Source organism: Felis catus, chromosome A2 (assembly GCF_018350175.1).
Source record: "Felis catus isolate Fca126 chromosome A2, F.catus_Fca126_mat1.0, whole genome shotgun sequence".
Taxonomy (NCBI): Eukaryota; Metazoa; Chordata; class Mammalia; order Carnivora; family Felidae; genus Felis; species Felis catus.
Window position 1 is genome coordinate 50,326,853 of NC_058369.1, and position 24,256 is coordinate 50,351,108.

At 39.1% G+C, this 24,256-nt stretch overlaps 1 protein-coding gene across 8 annotated transcripts in view; it reads right to left on the reverse strand.

Moving 5' to 3' along the window:
• Nucleotides 1-24,256, reverse strand: part of RAD18 (RAD18 E3 ubiquitin protein ligase) — a 110,367-nt gene that overhangs the window by 1,080 nt on the left and 85,031 nt on the right. Inside the window, exons 12-14 of one of the 8 annotated variants that reach the window (XR_002153346.3) lie at nucleotides 13,845-13,941; nucleotides 9,608-9,741; nucleotides 8,384-8,446 (exon numbers count right to left, since the gene is read on the reverse strand). The exons of 1 other annotated variant lie outside the window; for it this stretch is intronic. Coding sequence is in view for 3 of the 7 variants with exons in the window: in XM_019824936.2 (XP_019680495.1) it covers nucleotides 8,380-8,446 (67 nt within the window). In the remaining 4 variants the exon portion in view is untranslated. Of the gene's footprint in view, nucleotides 1-8,362; nucleotides 8,447-9,607; nucleotides 9,742-13,844; nucleotides 13,942-16,905; nucleotides 17,183-24,256 lie in introns of those variants that run through there. 6 more of the 8 variants (XR_006593949.1, XR_002153348.3, XR_006593950.1 and 3 more) reach the window with 6 other exon arrangements.

Here is a 24,256-nt window from a genome sequence, read left to right on the forward strand (position 1 = left end):
GAACCCCTTTCTTCTGAATCAAAATCTAGAATAATTTTATACTTTGCTTAACATGAACAAAACTGGAAAAAAAAAAAAGTGCTCCTATCCTAACAAGGCAAAGTCAGAGCACAATGAAATCATTCTCCTAATCCTGAGAGCTGAGGTTGTAAGGCAACCAAGAAAACAAAATTCCAAAGAAAGATAAGCCCCACCAAAGAGAGATGGGCCACACAAGTTCTCGCTTTTGACACAGCACCGGAGGAAGGTGGCTGTTGTACAACCAGGTAAGAGGTTATCAGCTGACATTTTAGTGAATTCTGAACTATGGGCTAGTACTGAAAGGCCCTAACACAAGGAGAGGCCACATGCACTTGCAAGCATTTTTCCAGGAGCCTCCCTCAAATGCTCATGAGAAAAACTGGGAGCAGGGCAGGAGACTGAGGACAGCCCACTTTGGTGGCACTGGATAAAGCTGGTGAATGTGGGGACAGGGGTCAGGCAGAAAGCCCTACCTCTTCCTGGGATTGTTCTCTTCTATGAAGTGAAAGCTTTCAGTTGCTGAGGGAAACTGAATGGCCCATGGCAATTGGGCAAAGATCTAAGGTCTCTGGAGGAGGAGCGGAGGTAAAATCAATCTGCATTGAAGGACAGGAAACCAACCTGCACTGAAGGATAGGAAATCAATTGCAAGAACACTGGCAAAGATACTTTCCCGCCGAGGAAATGGTAGAAATAAAAGCCTCTACCTCTGGAGGAAGGGCAGAAAATCATCTTAGGCTGATGTCCTCAACACCAAGCGGAGCCTGGGTCAAGGCAGTCTGACAACCATGGGAGGGAGAGGGGGTGGGCAGAGAAAGCTCCGCCCACAAGATCCAGGCACATGGGGCCTGCCAGAGGCTTGCCAGAGACCACAGCTGGAACAAGAAAGAGAGAGCTCCAGCGGGCCCCCACCAGGAGCCAAGCACCAAGTATTAGGGAGTAACAGTAAACCGCTGAGGGAGAGGTATGGGCATGGAGAGAGGCCCTTCTGGGAGGCAGGCATGCAGACAAGGCTGAAAGGTCAATGGAAAAAAAAGAAGTGAACAAAACCTTTCTACAACCCAGCCCCCACACTAAGCACAAGGTAAAAGTAGCCCACTTGTTGAAGATCTTGATGCCTCTGATATCCATTGAAGGTCATGTTAGGAACAAGGAAATTCCAACCTGAGTCAACTCCCCACACTAATGGCCTGACAGAAGAAGCAAGCCTGTTTCCATGTGGAAACACTATTTTAACTCAGTATCTACGGCCCTTCACAGTATGTCTAGCATCCATGCAAAATGTACAAATGCACAAAGAAAAATAAACAAATAATAAGTCCATCGTCAAGAGATAAAGTAACCAACAGAAAGACTCACATGTTGGAAACTTTAACCAACTGATTAATATGATAAAGGCTCTAGGGAAAAGCTGGAGAACATACATGGAGAGATGTTTAATGGGTGGCTCTGAAAGACAAAGGTCATTACTGTCCTTCCCTCATGGTACCTCCCAGAGTCTAAGAGGTTCCTCCCCAGGTGTCAACATTGCTGCTTTCTCCACCTCCACAAAATTAGCATGTTCCTTTTTCTTAGCTGTAACTTTACCTTTTCTCCACTAATCCCCTACCACACACAGTCCTTTGACCAGGAAGAGTCAAGCTTAAGAGGAATAAGAACATTTTCATTAAACTTTTCAGAGACTCATTATGTTCCCCACTTTGACCCATGTGGGCCAGAGCAAGAAGACTCGGTGGGTCGTATACCAAGACAAGTGCTTACTATTTTTGATTTAGGACAGGGGTTGGCAAACTTTCTGTGTAAATGACCAGATATTTGGGGCTCTGAGGGCCATATAGTCTGTCGCAACTCAATTCTTATAACACAGAAAGAACCACAACCAGGAGATGTATGTGGCAGACAGTAGGCCAGATGCCCTGACCTAGAACCACGGCATTCCAGCAAGTGAATCCAACAAGCTTAACCAGAATTAAGTCTGAATTCTCTAGGACCCCTCTTGGCCAAGCTGCCACCCAGAGGGTATACCAATCTGGCCAGTATATGGTTGCCATTAGGAGAAAGAAAAAAGCATCGTGCATAGGAATAGCTGAGGAACCCTGGGTTTCTGAAATAGGTCAATATAACCCCAACATGCTTTTTGCCCTAATCATTACCCAGAAAACGACCCAAAGATAATTCCTTTCTGGGGACAGCAGCATTCAGTGACCAAACTTCCTTACTAAGTTGTGTGGACCAGGAGAAGGTGAGGGAGTTGGTATTTTTAAAGGAGGCCATTTCAACATTAGACGCCTGTGGATTATAGGGAGGATAAAAGGTCGAGTGAATCCCTTGACCATCAGCCCATTATTGATTCCAGGCATTCTCTTTGGAGAATGGGCTCTTATTATTGATATGTTCATGAGTAACCTAGATGGTTCAGTTAGCACCTGTCAGACTTGTTAGTCTCAACACGGGGGATTTGCCAATCTGTGGCCTTCATGATCACATTTATGATGTGTTCAACCTTAGTTACCTCTTTAAAGGCTCCATCTCCAAATACAGTCACACTGGAGGTTAGGGCTTCAACATATGAATTTTAGGGGAACACAATTCAGTCCATAAGAGACTCCGTGGACCAGGCCATTCAGTTGTTGTTGTTGTTGTTTTAAGTTCATTTATTTGTTTTGAGAGAAAGAGAGATCACAAGAGAGAGGGAGAGAAATAATCCCAAGCAGGCTCCACACTGTCAGTGCAGAGCCTGATGTGGGGTGAGATCATGACCTCAGACGAAATTAAGAGTCAGGCACTTAACCAACTGAGCCACTCAGGCGCCCAGGCCATTCAGTTTTGATGACAAGAACCTAGTAGCAAGCAAAGAGCTGTTTTTCAGAAGGTGTATAGCTGGTAGCTATGTGAGGCTGGACACAACTCCAATATCCCAAAGGGTGCCTCTAGCTGAAGGCCGCCTCCCTTTGTCAGAGGCTCCAATCAGGAAAATCATTAGTCATAAAGACTTGTAGCTCTGAGGGGTCATTAGGGTTGTGGGAATGCAAGGGTATTAGCACTTGTCTGTGTGTGCCTCTTCCTTATCAGAGAATTTGCTCTGGCACTTACCAGATGGGGAACCATAAGTACACAACACATCAATTCCCACATACATTCAAATTTAAAAACAACAATAGTACAATGAATTAGCCCAAAGGACCCCACCTACAAGGTCACATTAGCTTCCCCATGGTGAACCTTATCCAAACCCCACAAAATGAATTCAGGCACTTCCTTTCTGCACAGGACAGGGCAGGGTGGTGAATCTGGTACTTATATCCAGCAGAGCCATCAAATCCCTTCCCAAAGTTCAGCAATACATCCAGACTGGTACAGACAGCCTTTCATCTCCCTTAGGGACAGGGGAGCCTCAGCTCCACTTCCCATCAATAAAGCTAGAATAGCCAAAACAATTCTAAGTAAGAAAAATTTATACTGACCACGATAAATGCTGATAAGGATACGGAACAAGAAAAATTCTCATTCACTGCTGGTAGGAATGCAAAACGGCACAGCCATTCTAGAAGAAAGCTTGGCATTTTCTCGCAAAACTAAATATAGTCTTACATACAAATCCAGCGATTACACTCCTTGGTATTTTCCCAACTGCACTGAAAACTTATGTCCACACAAAACCCTGAACTTTCTTTTTATTAAAATATAATAATAAACAGCACTTTATTCATAATTGCCAAAACCTGGAAGCAACCAAAATGTCCTTCATTATAAAACTGCAGCAATGAAGACAAGGTGTTGTTGGTGAAAAGACAAACATATAGATCAACAGAACAGAACAGTGATTCCTGAAATAGACCCACACATATATATTCAATTGACTTTTGATAAAGGCACCAAAGTTATTAAATCGAGAAAGGATAGTTTCTTCAATAAATAAAGCTAGAGAAAATGGAAACCCACATGTAAAGAAGAAAAATTGAACCTCAATGCTTATTGTGCATCATTTATAAAAATTAACTTGAAATAGGGGCTCCTGCGTGGCTCAGTCAGTTAAGCGTCGACTTCGGCTCAGGTCATGATCTCCTGGTTTGCGAGTTCGAGCCCTATGTCAGGCCTGGAGCCTGCTTCAGATTCTATGTCTCCCTCTCTCTCTGACCTTCCCCCGCTTGCACTCTGTCTATCTCTCTCAAAAATAAATAAAACATTAAAAAATTTGTTTTTAATTAACTTGAAATAGATTATAGACCTAAATATAAACCCTAAAATTTCCAGAACATAATCGAAAACCATTGGGTTAGGTAAAGATTTCCTAGGTAGGACATAACAAGCACAAAATATAAAAGAAAAAAAAAATGATAAATTAGATTTCATCAAAATTTAAAACTGCTCTTTGAAAAACACTATCAGGAAAATGAAAAGGCAAGTCACAAAGTGGAAGAAAATATTTGCAAAATACATTTCTGAGAAAAAAGTCAGAAATTTCAAAAGTAAAAAACCACCCAATTTACAAAATGGGCAGAAAATGTGAGGAAGCATCTCATCAAAAGACAGGGATGGCAAACATGCATGTGGAAGGAAGTTCAGTGTCGTTAACCTTTACAGAAATGCAAATTCAAATGACAATGAAATACGGCTATAGATCTATTAAAATGGCTTTTTAAAAAAACATCATCATCAAGTACTGGCCAAGATACAGAGCAACCAGAACTCTCACTCCTGGTGGAAAACAGCTGGGCAGTTTCTTATCAGTTGAACATACACTTGGTATATGATGCACTAATGCCAGTCACGCTAAGGTATTTACCCAAGAGAAATGAAAACTTACATCCACACAAAAAACCGCACTCAAAAGCTTACAGCAGTTTTATTCATGATCCCCCAAATCTGGAAACCACCCAAGTGCCCATCAGCTTTTGAATGTGGTACAATCTTACAAAGGAATAACAGTCAGCAATGAAAAGGAACTACTGATAGATGAAAAATATGGATAATTCTCAAAAGGGTTATGCTAACTGAAAGAAGCTAGACACAAACAACTACGTTATTATTCGGTTCCATTTACAGAACATACTGGAAAAAGAAAAAACTGTTGGGACAGAAGGCAAATCAGTGGTTGCAGGAAACAGGACGGAGACTGAATACAAAAGGGTACCAGACAATGTTTTGGTGTGATGGAAATACACTATATATCAACTGTAAATAGTGGCTACATTGCTATAAATGTTTATCAAAACTCATAGAATTGAACACCTAAAACTGGCGATTTTTATTATCAAACCTCAATAAACCTGATAGAAAAAAGAAACAGCCACAGGCTCACTTTGCCTTTAGCCTGTTTGGCTCCCCAACCAAAAAGGGCAGAGTGAAGCCAGGGCCACACACGATAATTATTTGATGAGCTTTGGCTCCTATTGCTCTTAGGTGGTTTACCTTTCCCACCATTTTTCTCATCTAACTCTAGGGTTTTTTTGTTTTTATCTTTTTTGCTTCATATATTTGGGGCTCTGTCATTAGGTGTGTATATGCTTATAATAATGTCTTCTTGGTGGATTGACTTTTTTATCATAATAAAATGTCTCTGTCTCCAGTAACAATCTTTGTCTGAAAGTCTATTTTGTCTGATATTATTATGGCTACACCAGACTGTTGGCATGGTATATCTTTTTCTATGCTTTTTAACTTATTTGTGTCTTTGAACATAAAGTGTATCTTTGGTAGACAGTGTATACTTGGATCATGGTTTGTTTTTAAATCTATTCTTCCATTCTCTTTTAACTGAACCAGTTAATCCATTTATACTCAATGTATAGGATTTATGTGTGCCATTTTGTTGGTTTCTATGTCTTACGTCTTGTGTTCCTCTATTCCTTCATCACTGCTTTCTTCTGTGTTATTTTCTAGTTTATGATTTAATTCCTTTGTCATTTCTTTTACTGTATTTTAAAATTTACTTCTTTAGTGGTTGCCCTGGGGATTATAATTAACCTATTAATTGATAACAACCTAGCTCAGATTAATAACACCCTAACTTCAAAGGTATTCCATAACTTTGTTTCTATATATAGCTCTGTTGCTTGCTCCCACCTTTTTGCTACTGTCATACAAATTACACTGTGTTTATCAACACAGAATTATTGCTTTGCACAGTTCTCTTTGAATAACACAGTAACAACAAACTACATCTTTTATATTAACTATACTTTTATATTTACCTTTACTGGCGCTCTAAATTTTTTCATATGGATTCAAGTTATTGTCTAGTGTCCTTTCCTTTCGGCCTGAAAGACTCTCTGTAATATTTATTATAGGCCATATTTCCTAGTAACCAATTCCCTCAGTTTTTGGTTCTCTAAGGTCTTGATTTTTCCTTCGTTTTTGAAGTACAGTTTTGCTAGATATAGAATTCTTGGTTGGCGGTCTTCTTCTCTTAGCACTTTGAATATGTCTTTCCACTGCCTCTGGCCTACATGGTTTCTGATGAAAAATTACCAAATTCCTTGGGATGAGCTGCTTCTCTCTTGATTCTTTCACAATTTTCTGTCTTTGGGAAGTCTCGTGAGCTTCTTGGATGTGTAATTTTTTTTCTTTACATTGGATTTAATAAGTTTTCAGTCATTATTTCTATACATATTCTTTCTGCCTCTTTCTCCTCTCATTATAAAGACTCCCATTATGCATGTGATATACTTGACAGTGTCTCACTGGTCTCTGAGACCATACATTATTCTCGTCTGTTTTCCTTTCTGTTCCTTGGACTGAGTACTCTCAACTGATCTATCTTCAAGTTTGCTGATTCTTTCTTCTACCTGCTCAAATCTGCTGTTATCTCATTAGTGAATTTATTTTAGCTGCTATGCTTTTCAATTCCAGAATTACTATTTTTTTCTAAACAATTTCTATTTCTTTATTAGTATTCTCTATTTGGTGAGACACTTTGTCATACTTCCCTTTAGGTCTCTGAACATATTCAAACCAGCTGATCTAAAGATCGAACAGTCCAATGTCTGAGTTTCCTCAGGGACATTTTTATTGGTTGCTTCTTCCTCCTGTGTATAGGCCACCGTTTGTTTCTTTGTATGTTTCAATTTTTTTGTTGTTGACAACTGGACATTTTAAACGATACACTGTGGCAACTCTGGAAATCAGATTCTCCTTCCCCAAGGTTTGTTGACATTGCTATTTGCTACTGTTGTTTAGTGACTTTCTGAACTAACCCTGTAAATATGCATTCTTGGTTGTGTGTGGGTGGCCATTTACATGTCTGCTAGGTGAGTTTAGTGGTCAGCTAATGGGAGTTTCCCTAAACATCTGGAATCGACATAACACAGAACCCCTTGGTAAAACCCAAGGGACTCTATGCATGCTGGGGCAGGCATCCAACACTTGGTTGACAACTCTGCCTTATGCATTTAAGAAAAAGAAGAAGAAGAAAGTAAAGAGGGGCAAAAAGAAAGGGAGCGCGAGAATCCCAAGCAGGCTTGGCATCATGAGCACAGAGCCCAACGTGGGGATGGATCCCGGGAACCATGAGATCGTGACCTGAGCTGAAATCAAGAGTTGGATGCGTAACTGAGGGAACTACCCAGGTGCCCTAATAAAAGGAGGAATAAAATGTGTGCAAATATAAGCAGATTTATATGTTTGGTGTTGGAAAGATGAGGACTACTATACAGTGGGTTCTATTCTCTCTACAAAGGAGGAGAAAAGATCTCCCACTGGGGATGGAGCCATTGCAAAGAGCCAAGGTTTCAAATAATCCCTGTGAGGAACAGGACAAATAAATGATCACAGAAACAGTAAAACTGCCAGGCAGTTTTGAGGGCCCACTGAAGGGTAATCATGAAGTTATAGTGAAACAAAGTCACCCCGCTGTACTGCAGATCACTCCTGCAGGTGAAGATGAATGAAAGTCTAATGCTTGTCCCTGTTCCTTTCCTCCTTAATTATCAGCAGGACCTGGAAAAGTCCCCTCCACCACTCCCATTTCCCAGACAGATTCCTAAGTGCTAACAAGGAGAAGGAGTCAAACTGCATTTATTCTACACTAAACACGTCTTATGAGCAGGAACATCTAGGAAAGGACTGAAAGTTTTCTTAGCACTCTGAGCCAGTGCTTAAGGCTAAACTGTGAATTTCTCATTGGAACAATTTGTCTTTAGAAAAACAACTTCTGACAAGTGACCAGAATTATTACACTGGGATTCCATTTCCAAGCAGAAATGTATAGAAACAAGTAGCAAGCTAGAAATCTTTACCTTAATGTGTGTGAATTACTACTTCCTTAGGTCAGAAAGCACAAATAGTCTTTTATTTGAAAATGAACTGCGTGGAATTACAATTTCTCAAAGTACATGCTTACTTCTTGATGATGAACACTCACTTATGTAATGCTTCCCAGGCTTCCTCTTCTTCTAGAAGATCTCTTATGATGTCTGAACTAGAACTAAAAGGAAAGGCACATCAATACTGCCAGACGATAAGAAGACCATACAGTTTTATTTATATGAAATTCTAGAAAATGCAAACTTCTCTATAGTGACAGAAAACAAACCAGCAGACCAACGATTACCTCCTGGGGGCAAGGGGGTGGGCAAGGAGGGATTACAGTGTCACAAGGAAACCCTGGGATCTTCATTGTGAAGATGATTTCATAGCTGTGTACATGTATCAAAACTCATTAAAATGTGTGCTTTAAATACTTGGCAGTTTATTATACATCAATTTCAATACAGGTATAGAAAACTCAATAAATTAGCAAAAATAAAGAAAAAAATCATCAAACCTCAAAAAATCCCTCAACATAAAACCTGCATTCAAATGGAATACAATAAGAGCCTTTTTAATCTCCTATGGCAACCAAAGATCAAACTGTGTTTTAAAAACCTCACTCTAGTAATGAGATTCACAAAGAGACATTAAGTTCCTAAGTGGCTTTTAGTCCTTTGTAACCAAAGTAAAGTAAAATTTAATTAATTTGAACTGTGCTAATAGTGGAATTCGTTACAATGCAACCTAGTTTGAAGTGTTGTGTGATCTTTGGTTTATCTGTGTAGGGTACAGGGTAAATAAGGTTAGAGAGGGCATATATTATTTCTTTAAAGGAAAAAACTGTTTTAAGGCTTTTAGCATCTTGTTCTTACTCAAATTCCTACCAAATTAAAAAAAAAAAAAAAGATGTACATCAATAGCGAAAAAGCATTTCTTTAGACATCTAAGACAAAGAATGTGAAGGGTATGACATGGGACAACTGAGAAACAGCAGTCACTACCCCAGGGTGGAGAAGGCTAAAACCAAAGAAGAACTTGCTCTGGGGTGAGAAACAACAGGTTTGTCAGGGCCAATCATTATCTAAGGAGACTCTGATAACAAAAGTTTAAAAATTAAGGAGACTTAAAGTGGCAGTGAATCATTCTCAACAACTGGCAAATCACTTGGAAGCAATGTTTGCCTGTGGTACATGAACAAAAAAGGCAACAAGCATCAATCAATACTGTTCTGTGCCAAATATTTTACTCCAGGGGTCCCCCCCCCCTCCCAAATCCCAAGACTCTCAAGGAGCCATATGTAGGAGCCTTTCTGACTATGGTTCCTGTGTATAATGACCTGGTTGGGGGTGGTGGGGGGGATTCCATTTGCATGACAGGTGTAGTGACCTTCCAATAGAGCTAGTTCAGAGGTTCTCAGGTTCAGGATAAGGATCCGCATATGGGAACAGCAATACTTTTCAGTATTTGTGGCTTGAGAAAACACATAATAAGAAAGTATTATAAATTTAGTAATACTTTTAGTCTATATTTTATTCATTATAGTGACATATGCAGTGAAAAAACAGTAGTACCTGAATTTGTGAGACACTCTTGATTATATCTAAAGATAATTCTTGATACGTATGTGCTCTTACACACCCAGTGAATCATTCCTTCAAGGTCCAGGCTTGGGAAGCACTAATCTAAAGTGTTAGTATATAAGCATCTACTACTTTTTTACATTTGAGGGTGGCCCCTGTGTAAATCCAAGTGCCCTGGAAAATAATAACATTCATTTATCACTGGTAATTTTTATCCTAGTGTAAACTGCCTTAAAACAAGCTTTCCCCTTAAACAGCGAGCTAAATGTAGTTTTTATTAGCAGGCAAGAGAGAAAAGCAGAAGGCCCTTAAGGAGACACAAGGCAGACTGCACCAACTTTATTAATTTCCTAAGAGACAGACCCACATCAACACTTGCTAGAGCAGGCTAATATCCAATGCCACCTCTACTCCCACAGAAGTGGTCTAACCTTTCCACCCCCAACGTCCCAACTTCTGTTATTACTTACTTCCCTTTCAAGTACTCCAACTTTATAAACAAAAGGGAAGTTGTTTTAACGTAACTTTTTCTTTCTCTTCTCTCTGTTACAATGATACCATCATCTACTCTTCTTTACCTGGACAGAGCTAAGGCAGTGTTTCTCAATTCTTTTCATTATTGCCTCCCACCCCCATCAGAGCTTTTTTAGACATTTTTTTTCCTAATTACCCTTCTGTGAAATTTTAATACTGAAAATGTGTATCCATTTATATATTGTACATTAGTATCTGTCTGTGTGTGTATGTATGCTTTACACACAGAGGTTTTTTTTTTTTTTTTTTTTTTTTTTCCATCCAGCCCTCCTGCTGTCACAACCAAGTCCTGTCCTGTTCCCCGCCCCTCCCAGGGAGCTCCTACCGAGAACCCATGAGCTAAGGGAATGCTCATGCAGCTCTGGGTCCTGGTAGGTTTCACAGGGCCAGAAAAAATAAAGTGTGATTCTTACCAACACCCCCAATACACACATACAATTTTATTTTTGAACAGGAAGGTTACAAACCATCCCCACTGTTCCGGTAAGTAAGCAGGACAGCTGAGCCTGTCAAGCAACCAAGCAGTCTAGTGATCAATTTACCTAGGGATTGCAAATCACCAGTAGAAATCACTGATTTGTTAAAAGAAAATATTTGCGGTACATTAGTGACATAAACCTAAGCAGCTTTTGTCACTAATGTACCGCAAATATTTCACTACCTCAGTGAAAACAGATGGTAGAGGAGGTTCGCAAAAAACACATCTCAAAAGTGGTCTGCAATCTCCTTGTGTTCTGTGACTTCAAAACCTCTGACCGGCCACACCACCCAGCCTCCCTACCCCCCGACATCCTCATTCCTTGCCACCTTCCCTTCCACTCCAGCTTAGTCACTAATCTGAGGGACACAAAATTCGAAAGGTCTGGAGCTTACCTACAATGATGTTTCAGGATTATTTGCTATGTGTGCTATTCTAATTCTAGTCACCTCTGAGAAACTGAGAGCAGACACTAATACAATTAAAACAATGGTCATTCCTTCTTAAAATAATGTACTCACCATATTCTACTTAAAAGCCACATTCCTGAAATTACACATTAGGGTTTCACAAATAGGATTTTTACAAACAGACTACTGGGCACAACAGTCAGTGTGTCTAAAATTAACACTCTCAGATCTCTTTCTTATGGATAGTAATTAATATTTTTGAAATCTTAACCATTTTAATATGGCTTGGAGATCAATAATTCCTTTCATATACTTTAAAGACATCTAAAAAATTCTCCACAGGAGAAAATAAATTATTCACTCTGGTATACCTGGGGTCAGAGCATATACGAGCCTATACAGCTATAGCTTTTAATTCTCAGGCAAGGAACTTTTTCGGAATAAATTTTAGCTCCTCTACTATGTGGGTTTGGAACATTCTGTAGATCATACTTTAAGAAGCTGGATGGGGCGCCTGGGTGGCTCAGTCGGTTAAGCGTCCAACTTCAGCTCAGGTCATGATCTCACAGCTTGGGGTTCGAAACCCAGGTCAGTCTCTGTGGTGACAGCTCAGAGCCTGGAGGCTGCTTCGGATTCTGTGTCTCCCTCTCTCTGCCCCTCCTCCACTCACGCTCGCTCGCTCTCTCTCTCTCTCCCTCTCTCTAAAATAAACATTTAAAAAGCTAAAAAAAAAAAAAGAAAAAAGAAAAAAGAAGCTGGATGAATATGAAGTCAGGTACATGGAAGTCAGAGCTCCCCAGGTAAGGGTGTTTAAACTATGCTTTCCGATGTTACCAACAGTCCAGGCTAAAGCAAAAATTATTCTATAAATTAAATACACGTGAGAAGGACTCACAGGCAAAAATGCTAACCTTGCATTCTATGGAATTCCCAGCCTCTGTTCAGGAAGATTCTAGTAGATCTATTTAGAACACCCACACTTAATTTTTCATGCCATTTAACCTTTATTTTCAGCTCAAACTTCCAGAAACTTAAGCTAAACTGCTGTTTGTTGGTCTTCGACCTAGCTGGTCTTCCTATATAAAACCTTACTCTCGTTATTCTCTTACCAAAAGCAGTAGCGCAACATTTTAACAGGCAAAGGAAAACACTTTTTGGGTGTTTCTTTTGCAGCGTCTTATTTCACCTTGCTAGTCAAGATTTTACCACCAAAGCTGAAATGTAAGATGCCTAATACCTCTGGCAAAGGTATGACTGATTAAGACTACCCAGAGGAGAAGAAATCACAGATTGTAGTGTCAAAGAAGAGTCCAGTTTCAGTGCTGTTTCTGTCACTGCATGTGTAATACTGGGCAAGATACTTAATCTTTCCAAGTCAAGACAGTAACACATGCAGTTCACAGGGATATTCTAAGATTCATCAATAAAACATATAGAATGTTTAGCATAGAGCTTAGCACATAGTAAATGTTCAATAAATAAAGCTTCCATTTTCATAAAACAAAGCTGGGTCTGAATTACACGAGTAACTGCCTCAGCACTATGCTTCCATTTGCCCTAGGAAACCTGATCACCATGTGCTCTATTTTTAATCTTTGATTTGCACTGTTTCTATGACACCAAGGTACAAATTCATCAGAACTTGTTATTTATCCAGCATGGCAGGTACACAGGGTACTGTGGGGCAGAAAAAAATGCAAACATTTGCTATAAAAATCCTGTGGATTAAAGATTACTTACGAGTGGGATTTTTCTATTATCTGGTAGTTACTCCACACCATACGACACCCCACCCCCCCACCAGCCCAACTCTTCTAATTGTCACATTAACTTGAGCGTGGTTGAGCGTATCAAACTCAAAAACAAAAAACACTCCTTAAGGATAGATCACTGGAGGATTGATAGAGAACAAACAATGCCACCAGACAATGGTACTTAACTAAATGCTGCCAACTACCATGAATCCTTCTTCAAATGCTTATTTTTAGTAATCTGTTCTTATTCTACAGGGTAAGCAGCAGCTTATACACCTAATATGTTAGTAGCTGGCTGACAATAACATGTTAAAACAATAAACATCCTATGTTCAAGAAAGAAATCACTTGGGGCGCCTGGGTTGCTCATTCAGTTAAGCCTTGATTTGGAGGCAGGTCATGATCTCATAGTTTGTGGACTCGAGGCCCACATCAGGCTCTGTGCTGGCAGTGCAGAGACTGGTTGGGATTCTCTCTCTCCCTCTCTCTCTGTCTGTCTCTCTCAAAATAAATAAATAAACTTAAAAAAAAAAAAAAGAAATCACTCAATGAAGACAATGACAAAAATGACCATTTTGTGAGCAACTACTCCTACAGACCATTGTGATAATTAGCTTATATGCATTGGCCTTAATTCATATAAGCACCCTAGGTTTTATCTGCATTTGACACATGGACAAAGGCTTAGCGACATTAAATAAAAAGAAGTAGGGATGTAAATGCAAAGTTTGTCTTCTTTTTTATCACACTGTGCTGCTTCAACCAGTAGTAGAAGAAGAATAAAATGCTACTAATCCACAAGAATTAAAAATACCACCTCCTCTTATGTATTCATCAATAAGGTTTTATCAGATAACCATCAAAAAGGTTCACAGATAAAGTAGAGCTCAGAGTTTCACTGTTCTCCATTAAATCTAGAAAATATAAAATGAAGAAAGTTTCAGATAGAAGAAAAGAACTTTTTTATCAAGTACTATATGGTAAATCCTTATTAACAGATGAAAGCAAACCATAACTAAGTTTATGTTCAATTTATGAAGCATCCACAATATATAATCATCTCATTTGCTTTTTACCATTACCCAGGGAGATTACCAGGGCAAAAAACTATCCTCCCATTTTATCAACAGGACAAATGAAGCCCAGGGAAATTAATTCAACAATCGACCACATGCCAGGAACCATTCTAGAGTCAGAAAACCATGACTGAGATGAATTTCCATAAACAAAGAGTGCCTGCTACATATGGTGATCTCATGGACATACAGAAATTTCAAGGACTTGATGTCATCATATCTTAGGTGAAGATACATTCCCCCAAAACAATGTCACATTCATTGGACACACATAAGTTTCAAGGACTTGATGTCATAGTATCTTAGGTGAAGATACCTTCCCCTCAAAACAATGTCATATTCATCCAAAGGACAGTAGACTCATGTACCACCTAGTTTAAGCTCTTTTGAAAATGAAAAAGATGTGGAAGAACTATTCTATGTTCCCACCTTTTCTCTAGAAACTTTCAACAAATTCACCACCTGAAATAAGGTGAACCATTTAGCTTTCAAGGGTATGCTGAGGTTCATAAGTGCTCCCAGAAAAAAAGGCCATAATAAAGTACAAAACAGTAATGCATGTTAGTAAGAGAAGGTTTCACGGCAACATTAATTAAATGTCATATTCTTAAAAGTTAAAAAACCAAATGTAATGTCAACCTTCCAAAAGCAATTATGAAGATTTTTAAAAATACAAGGTATCGCTGAATTACAGTAACATACTTACAACGTAATGTTATTGTTTAGTTATTTTGATGTGTTCTTTAGATACTGTTTTCTCTTAATTTGACCAGAAACAAACTTATTTAGCAATTTTTCTAATAATCCCAATGCCCTTTAAACAACAAAATCCCATTAATTTATTTGTCTTACCTTACTGCATCAAATTTCATTAGCCAATTTATAATAACAACATTAAAGATAACAATGATTTCCAAAATGTTATCTCAAAGAGTACAGATGCTTTTTTGTTTAAAGCAGATTAGTGTATTTGCAGGGTTCAAAATCAAAATGACATAAACAGATGTACACTGAGAAGTCTCACACTCCCTTCCCCTGCCAACCTGTTGGCCCTTGCCTGCAAAATGTAATCACTTATTAGTTTATTGTTTATCATTCTGGTGTTTCTTTATGGAAAACCAAATAAATATAAGTATATACCACCACCGCCACCCCTTTTAGAAAGGAGACAGCATGCTATCTATCCTGTTTTGAACAATGGTCTTTTCACTTACAGATCTATCCTGGAAATCCCTCTGTATCAGCACACAGAGATTGTCCTTTTGAACAATCATACAGTATTTCACTGTGTGGCTGTACCATAAGTTTAATCAACCAGCCCCAATGATAAATTCTTGAGTAGTGTCTAGGCTTTTGTTATTATGTAAACAATGGAGAACCTTGTGTGTAAGTCACTGTGTTTGTGTGCAGGTGTAATCTGGAGGACAAATTCATTGAAGACTGGTTAAAAGGCAAAACAACAGTACTTTTGGTTGATCTCATCAGATTCCTGTCCTTAGAGATCGTTTTATGTAGCACCCTGGCCAGTAATAAATAAGTGTCTGTTTCCCCACAATCTTACTACAGCAGAGTGTGTGAATAAATGTTAAGACTTTTTGCCAATCTACCAAGCGAGAAGTAGATTTAATTTGCACTTCTCTTTTAGCAAACTGTCTCTGTTCGTGACTTTTGCCCATTTTTCTACTAGGTCTGTGGGTCATTTCCTTTTCAGGCTCTAGATGCTCAAAAAGAATATCTACTCTTGAATGTTTAAAAAAAAGGTATTAAACCTCTATAAATGGTAAGAAAAAGTATTAGTATGTCTTCTTTCATTGTCAAAAACATTTCTATGAAGTTATATATTAAAATTAAACATTAGTTCTTTAAAGGTACATATTTGACATTTTCTCGGCTGATGAGAAAGAATTCCAAAGCAAGCATACTTATCTTAATTTTAATTCTGGTTGCAATTCAAAATTAAATTTGTCTCATTCTTTCTTGTACCCCACACTATCCTCTCAAATCAATGCAGGAACTCTGGTTAACCCTAATTAACTACCTACTCTGAGCAACTAACACCCATCTATTTATCTATCTGCTAACTAATCTCATTTAAAATCCTTGATCGCAGGGACGCCTGGGTGGCTCAGTTGGTGAAGCGTCCTACATCAGCTCGTGATCTCGGTCATGGTTTGTGGTTTGTGGTTTGTGAGTTCGAGCCCCCGTGTCGGGCTCTGTGCTGACAGCTCGGAGCCTGGAGCCTGCTTCGGATTCTGTGTCTCCCTCTCTTTGCCCCTCCCATGCTCATGCTCTGTCTCTCTCCATCTCTCAATAATAAATAAACGTTAAAAATTTTTTTTTTTTTTTAATTCTTGACCGTAAATCTGAAATGGGCAATCCTCACTACCGGGCAATCCACACTACCAGGCGATCCTGCAATACTTACCTGGCATGTTCTGCTTCCCACTCTCAAAAAGATTCATACCTTCTCAAATCACCTGCCACCCTACCCCCACTCTCAGGTGATGAACCTGCCATAGCTACATGAAGAAAATAAGCGCCATCAGGCGGCCTTGCTGGCCATGCCTTGATCAGATCTCCTACCTGTGTATGTACCTACATCCTTGGTCTTCCTTGCTGTTAGCATGGATGCATCAATCCTGCCCCTAGTAAAGACCAACCCCTGAGACCACCACCTCTTGCCTCCTCAGGACTTCATTCACTTAGCTCCCTACCCCTCATCGGTTTCCCCCTTGATCCCCTGCATCCCTCCACATGCAGTTTTAATCTCCACCACCCTTCAGAGGCCCGAGTTGCACAGAGTTGTCAGTAGATGAAATCTCCTCTTTCTCCCCTAAAGCTTCCCCCTTAACCCACACTAGTCAATCTTCTACCTGAAACCCACTCACTTGAGATCACACTTGATAAGAACTTGATGCTACCCACCTCCACAGTCCCCTCTATCTCATATTTGGCCTCTCAATCCGTCTCCTTCCGTTAGCTTCCATGATTTCTCAAGGCCTCAGTTTTCAATCCCGCACTGGTTTATTCTTCCTCTATCTCCTTTGCTCAGTCTCTTCTTTCTAAATGTTTCTTCTCTCTAAATGTTAAAGTAAGAGAGGGTTCGGTCCTAAGTGTAGCTCACCCTGATTTCTCCCCTCACCTCCATTTCTTGGTTTGATATCTATACTTGGTTTATCTCAAAGGCCCCCAAACAAAACCTTTCATCATCAATACGACCCATGCCCAGCCCCTGGCCAAAGTTTCTACTGCCTTTCCTAAACTTTCCCATCTTACTGAGTAAGCATTAACTTGCTAAAATTACTCACCCAATTACTAAAGCCAAAAATTTAGGATTCATCCTTGATGCTGAGCTTTACCTTGCTCACCATATTCAAACCATCTCCAAGTTCTGCCACTCCTACCTCCTAAACATATCCCCAATCCCAGCCATTTCTGTCTTCACTATTGTTATGCAGATGTACACCACAAGGAACCCTGGACAGATGGTACAAAAGCCTGTCTCCCTGTTTCCACTCTTTGCTTCACCTCTAGCCCCCTATCCATTCTTCACAGCATCTGGAGTTATCCTTTTATTTTATTTTTTTTTAATTTTTTTTTTAACGTTTATTTATTTTTGAGACAGAGAGAGACAGAGCATGAACAGGGGAGGGTCAGAGAGAGGGAGACACAGAATCTGAAACAGGCTCCAGGCTCTGAGCTGTCAGCACAGAGCCCGACGCGGGGCTCGAACTCACGGACGGCGAGATCATGACCTGAGCCGAAGTCTGCCGCTTAACCGACTGAGCCACCCAGGCGCCCCTGGAGTTATCCTTTTAAAACACACACACACACACACACACACACACACACACACACACACACACACACACAAAAGACCATATCAGATCAGATCAATATTGGTAAGTCATTTGGTCCCCAAACTGATCTAGGGATTCAATTTAATCTCAACCAAAATTCCAGCAGACTTTTTTTTTTTTAAAGCATTGACAAGTTGATTTTAAAGTTCATTTGGAGGGTTCCAGTTTCTCCACATTGTCACATCTGTTGTTTCCTGAGTTGTTAATTTTAGCCACTTTGGTGTGAGGTGGCACCTCAATGTGCTCCAGCAATAGCAGTACTAATAATTTACACAAGGGATACAGGAGTGCCGATTCATAGTGGCACATGTACCCCAATGTTTATAGCAGCGCTTTCAACAATAGCTAAATTCTGGAAAGAGCCTAAATGTCCAACAGCTGATGAATGGATAAAGAAGATGTGGTTTATATAGACAATGGAATACTAGTTGGCAATGAGAAAGAAAGAAATCCTGCCATTTGCAGCAACACGGAGAGAACTGGAGGGTGTTATGCTAAGTGAAATAAGTTACTCAGAGAAAGACAGGTATCATATGTTTTCCCTCATATGTGGAACTTGAGAAACTTAACAGAAGACCATGGGGGAAGGGAAGGGGAAAAAAATTGTTACAGAGAGGGAGGGAAGCAAACCGTAAGAGACTCTTAAATACAGAGAACAAACTGAGGGCAGGTCGGGGGGTAGGGGAGAGAGGAAAATGGGTGATGGGAATTGAGGAGGGCACTTGTTAGGATGAGCACTGGGTGTGGTATGTAAGTGATGAATTATGGGAACGTATCCCTAACACCAAGAGCACACTGTATACACTGTATGGTAGCCAACTTGACAATAAATTATATTAAAAAAAATTAAAGTTCATATGGAGATGCAAAGCACCTAAAATAGCCAAAATAATTCTGAAGCTCAAGACAGGCAACTCTGGCCTCCAGCATGATCTCTTTATGACACACAAATATTACCATTTTCTGTGTGCCAAGAAAAAGGGGTAGGAAACACTACATTAAAGAGAGAAGCATACGTTTTTGGTCAATCTCTTCAAATTCTTATAAAAAGTAAAGAAAAGTACTGTGTGTTGGTTTTTTTAATTAAGAGAAATAAAAGGATATCAGGTTAGTTCCAAACACTGGAGTCCTCTTGGCTGCCTGGAAAAAAACTCATTTCAGAATATAATTACACATGTATGCTCGTTTTACTTACAAACTTAAGAAACAAAAGAAGGTATCAACTCTGAGACTCTAATGTAAGGGAAATTTTTTTTTTAATTAGTGAAATTTTCATTGCTACAACTAGATACTGAATCAAGTTACGTGGGCAGGAGGACAAAATCATGATGCTTCATTTTGTTTTTATTCTTTAGAATGTCAGCAGGATAATGACTGACACAAATAAAAACCAAACACTAAAAGGTAACAAGATGGTAGTAACAGGTTACAATATCCAGCCACACAAAAAGAAATGAGTTAAAAGACAAGCAACATGACAAAGAGGAAATTTCCTCTACCATTTAGGAAGCTTCCATTTGATCACGTATTTCTTTGATAACAGGGACCAAGGGGCTGGACATGAAGCTCATAACGAGACTAGCATGTCTTCTGCACAACTTCTATACAATCTACCCAACTGTCTAGCCTGAGAATTCACATTCAACTGTGCAAATGTGGGAAGTCTGGCCAACACCAACCACGCAAACCACAGAAATCCAAAACAAGTCAGGGTTCGGGCCATAAAACCCTAAATCTTATGTTCAAGGAGAAGAATCTGAAAACTACCTTATACTGCTGGATTGTAGGCAGTGGACACTGAACTTTCCTGTGACTCAGTTCCCAATACAGTGAAATGTTAGACTAAATGATGTAGTGCATGAGAAAGGATTATCCTTCCAAAATTGTATGTACACCAAATTTTAATGTTCGGATACATATTTTTAATTTTTTATTTGTACTTTACCCAAATTCCAGTAACACATTATAAATGGCTCAAATAAAATGTGCTTATGAGGGCAAGAGAAGCATACCACAGTGCACATTAATATAATCTTAAAAGGCTTCTAAAATTTAATTGACTTTTGCAGAATTACCTAAAAAAAATAAATAATACGCTTCTGTATTTGAAGCCTGTTATTCTTTAACACTCAAATCCCTCTGAGATACAGGAACAATGTGCACTCAGTAGTGCACAGTGTGGTAAAATCAAAGGAGGAAGCAAAATCAGCGATTTAATATGTAGCCATATTCCAGAATGTGACTGTTTGTGTGGTAATAAAGAGAACAGAGAACGTGTGCAAATTAACATTACACGTCCTTCTAACAAGGCAACCATACAATCTATCATCTAAACCCAGAGACTCTGGAGAGTATTATAGGGTGTGATTAATAATGATGCCAGCCTATCTCAGGGAAACCAGAACATATAGTCATTCTTTATCCATTTTTTGAACAGTTTCATTAAAATGCTACTAACAACAGAAGCAATAGCAGCTAAGACAAAAATTCTGGACGCAACTCATGTTGTCACTGGGGGAAAATCTGGGCTGAGAATTATTGGCTTCACCTCTATTCATTGACTTTAGATAAGTCCCCTGGCCTGTCCAGGCAGCCTCCATTTCCTTACCTGTGATACAAACTTCCTACATTCAGTGACTTCTTGAGTTACCTTCTATCTTGAAAATGTTTGTATTCTGTCCTAATATGCTTTTCCTCAGGTTCTAAAGATCTCCATGGAGACCTCATTATATCTCTGATTTAAAAACAAAGGTAGTAAGAAATGAGAATGCAGGGCGGGGTGGGGGGGAACCTCTGGTTTTAACTTCCAAGTTGACTGTAACAAATTATAAATTTGATCAACTGACTAAAAATACAAAACTCCAATAGCATGATACATAAACTACACACTTCTTCTATTCCATCCAATTTCATTCACCAGAACAAGTGCAAAAGGACTTTGAATTTTTTTGTTTTTTTTGTTTGTTTCTTTCTTTCTACAGAAATCTCTTACCTGGTTGCCCATGGTTGGCAGTCTGGGAGAGTAGATCCAAAATAGTTACTGCATACCTAACATTTAGAAGAAACTGGTAGTTCCTTCAAGGTCTTATACTTGCTATTCTCAAGGCATTCTGAAAAACACACTATCAGCCACTCTTTTTTTTTTAATGAAAAACTGAGTTCTGAACCAATCAAGATTATATCTTGGTTTTATATATCAAGCTGAATATATCCAGAAGCATATGGAACAAGAATTCCTGTACAGTTTATGAAATATCTGAAAACTAAAACAGAAAAGTACACTTTAAAAATGTTAACCTTAGGGGCGCCTGGGTGACTCGGCTGGTTAAACGTCTGACTTCAACTCAGGTTACCATCTCACGGTTCATGAGATGAACAGCTGAGAGCCTGGAGCCTGCTTCTGATTCTGCCTCCCTCTCTCTGCCCCTCCCCCACTCAACCTCTGTCTCTGTCTCTGTCTCTGTCTCTCTCTCTCTCTCTCAAAAATAAACATTAAAAAAAATTGAATATTAAAAAAATGCTTTAAAAAATAAAACAAAATAAAAATGTCAACCGTATACAAGTATTACCTTGTCAAGCCAACTAAAACTCTCAAAATGACAGTCATCATAACAAAACCTTGGGTGATGCTCAGACATTGCACCAAGCTATGACAATGAAGGTATCATTTGGTAAGTGTGGACCCGGAAGGAAGTGCCAGTTTCTACAGGCAGTTTAGATACACAAGTAACAATCATTCTAGAATTTAAAAAGTCTCTCCTGATACAGGAAACTGAAGGGCTCAAAGTAATTTTACAGAAGATCTCTGTATCATGGCAGTTCATGAATTTGGTAAAAACAAACGAAAATATCTGCCACCTGGGACTGACCCAAAAGGCTGAAAAATCAAGAACTTATTATAGAACAACAAGTGCAAAGCTACTATAAAGAAGCCCATCAGATTACCCAACAAAAATGTATAATAAAAAAACTCCCAAAAGGTGCCAACATGAACCGCGTGAGTAAAGGAAAACCTTATTATTCAACAGCGAATGTCCTGTGGTAATGAGTACTGAAGAAAAGATAAAACTAGGTGTACTTTCAAATTATTCTGGGAAATCACTGCTGAAATCACTTTTACGAGAGTATATTCTCTAACACAAATATGGTAACTGAAGGGGATGAGGCATATTGTAAATTATGCACATTTTCTCTTATGATGAAATGCAGAGGCTGGGCTACATAGATTTCGGAGAGCAAATCATTCTACAGAGTAAAAACAACAGTACAAGAAAGCAAAACTGGAGGGGCGCCTGGGTGGCTCAGTCAGTTAAGCATTAGACTCTTGATTTCAGCTCAGGTCATGATCTCACTGTTTGAGAGATCAAACCCTGCCATCAGGCTCTGTGCTGACAGCTCACTCTCTCAAAAATAAACATTAAAAAACAAAAAAACTGATTTAAAAAAGAAAAAACAGATAATGGAGAGGAAAGTGGAATTCTTCCCTCAGGCCACATTTATGGATTGAATTTTAACATAGCACACAAAATAATAATATGTTTTTTGGAACGCATTAAAGCATGGTTTTATTAATTAATTTATAGGACTAAACATAACAGGTAATTTTAAATGCAAGGAAAAAAGGAATAGTTCAATAACTAAACTTACAACCCACAAACAGGGTTCAAATTACCACTAAAGAAAATAACGTTTCAATAACCTTGGTTTTCCAATATGCAATACATTCTTTGAATATTTTCATACCAATATCTGTCTTTATTTTGATGTCCTAATGTACTTTTTTAAAAATAACCTTTTTATTTTAGAGTAGTTTTATATACACAGAAAAGTTGCAAAGACAGTACAGAAAGTTCCCAAGTGGCCCACATTTCACTGTCTTCAGTTAACAACCTATCATTCTGACACATTAGCTACAACCAGGGAAGCAATATTAATACGTTATTATTAATTAAAGTCCCACACTTGAATTATATTTCTTTACTCTTTGACATCGTTTTTTGTTCTTCTAGGATCCCATCTAGGACACCACATTACTTTTAGTCATCAGGTATCCTTAGACTCCTCCAGACTGACAGTTTCTCAGACTTTCCCTGTTTTTGATGACCCTGACTGCTTTGGGGAGCACTTGTCAGGTATTTTGTAGAATGACCCTCAAGTGCAGTTTGCCTGATGTTTTTCTCACAACTTGATGGAGGTTGTTGAGTTTTCGGGAGGAAGACCACAGAGGTAAAGTGTCATTCCCACCACATCACATCAAGAGCAGATGCCATCAACCTAACACCAATCTTCCCAGAGACCCTAATCTCTTGGCTCAGGTAGCGTCTGCCAGGTTTTTGTTTTCTCTTTTTTTCCCTTCTTTTCTCTTCCCTCCCCTCCACCCCCACTTTCCTCTCTCCTCTATTTTTCTCTTTCTGTATCTCTCTTTTTCTGGCATTGTCTTGCTTCCCGCCCCCCCCCCCCCCCCCGGAATCAGCCATTTCTCCAAGAAGCAGTAGTTCTTTCTTTTGGGGAATGTTATTACAAACCAAGATCAGTGCACTGGGTGTGCTTCTTCCAACTGCAGTGCCCTTGCTTTGGGGCCCTGGCAGCTGACAGAGCAAGGAAATACCTGTGTGTGCCTTAGCTCACTTACATACACAGATCTATAAATAGCTCTGTATGTATCCCTCTGAATCTACAGTAAGCTAGCCACGAGTTCACCCTGTACCACACAGAAAGCTTTAGCCTTGCTTGTCTGTAATCTCCTACTCCCAACAACCTGCCTTCCATGTTCCACCCAGTTTAAGAAAAAGACACGGAGCTAACATGACAGAAACAAAAATTATGCTAAACTACAGATGGGTAAGATTAGATAAAAGTCTTCTGAAATAAGTCAGGGAGAAACTTCAGCACATATATTAGAGAAATATTTAAGGTCCACACATCAATGCAAATGAAATAGTATAGATAAGTACACTTCAAAATACTACCCTCTGATTCTTATACATGAATAAGCAAGCAATTCTGTGTAAAAGAAAAAATATTTATAAATAATTACTATTAAATGCGCCCTTGGACATCTAAATAGAAGATGAGCTTTTTTTCCCCCCCAATGGCCAAGGAAGGCTCAAAGTCACACAACATTGCCATTCATCTAAAGACATTCCGAAAAAAAGACCAGTGGGCCTGTTGTGCTATACCCAGTGAAGTAACTTCAGAAGTGGGAGAGGATATCCAAATACCCAAGGCCCATTAACAGTAGGGTTACCTCTACTGAGGAGAAACAAAACAGGATAATAAGGAAATATGCCCGA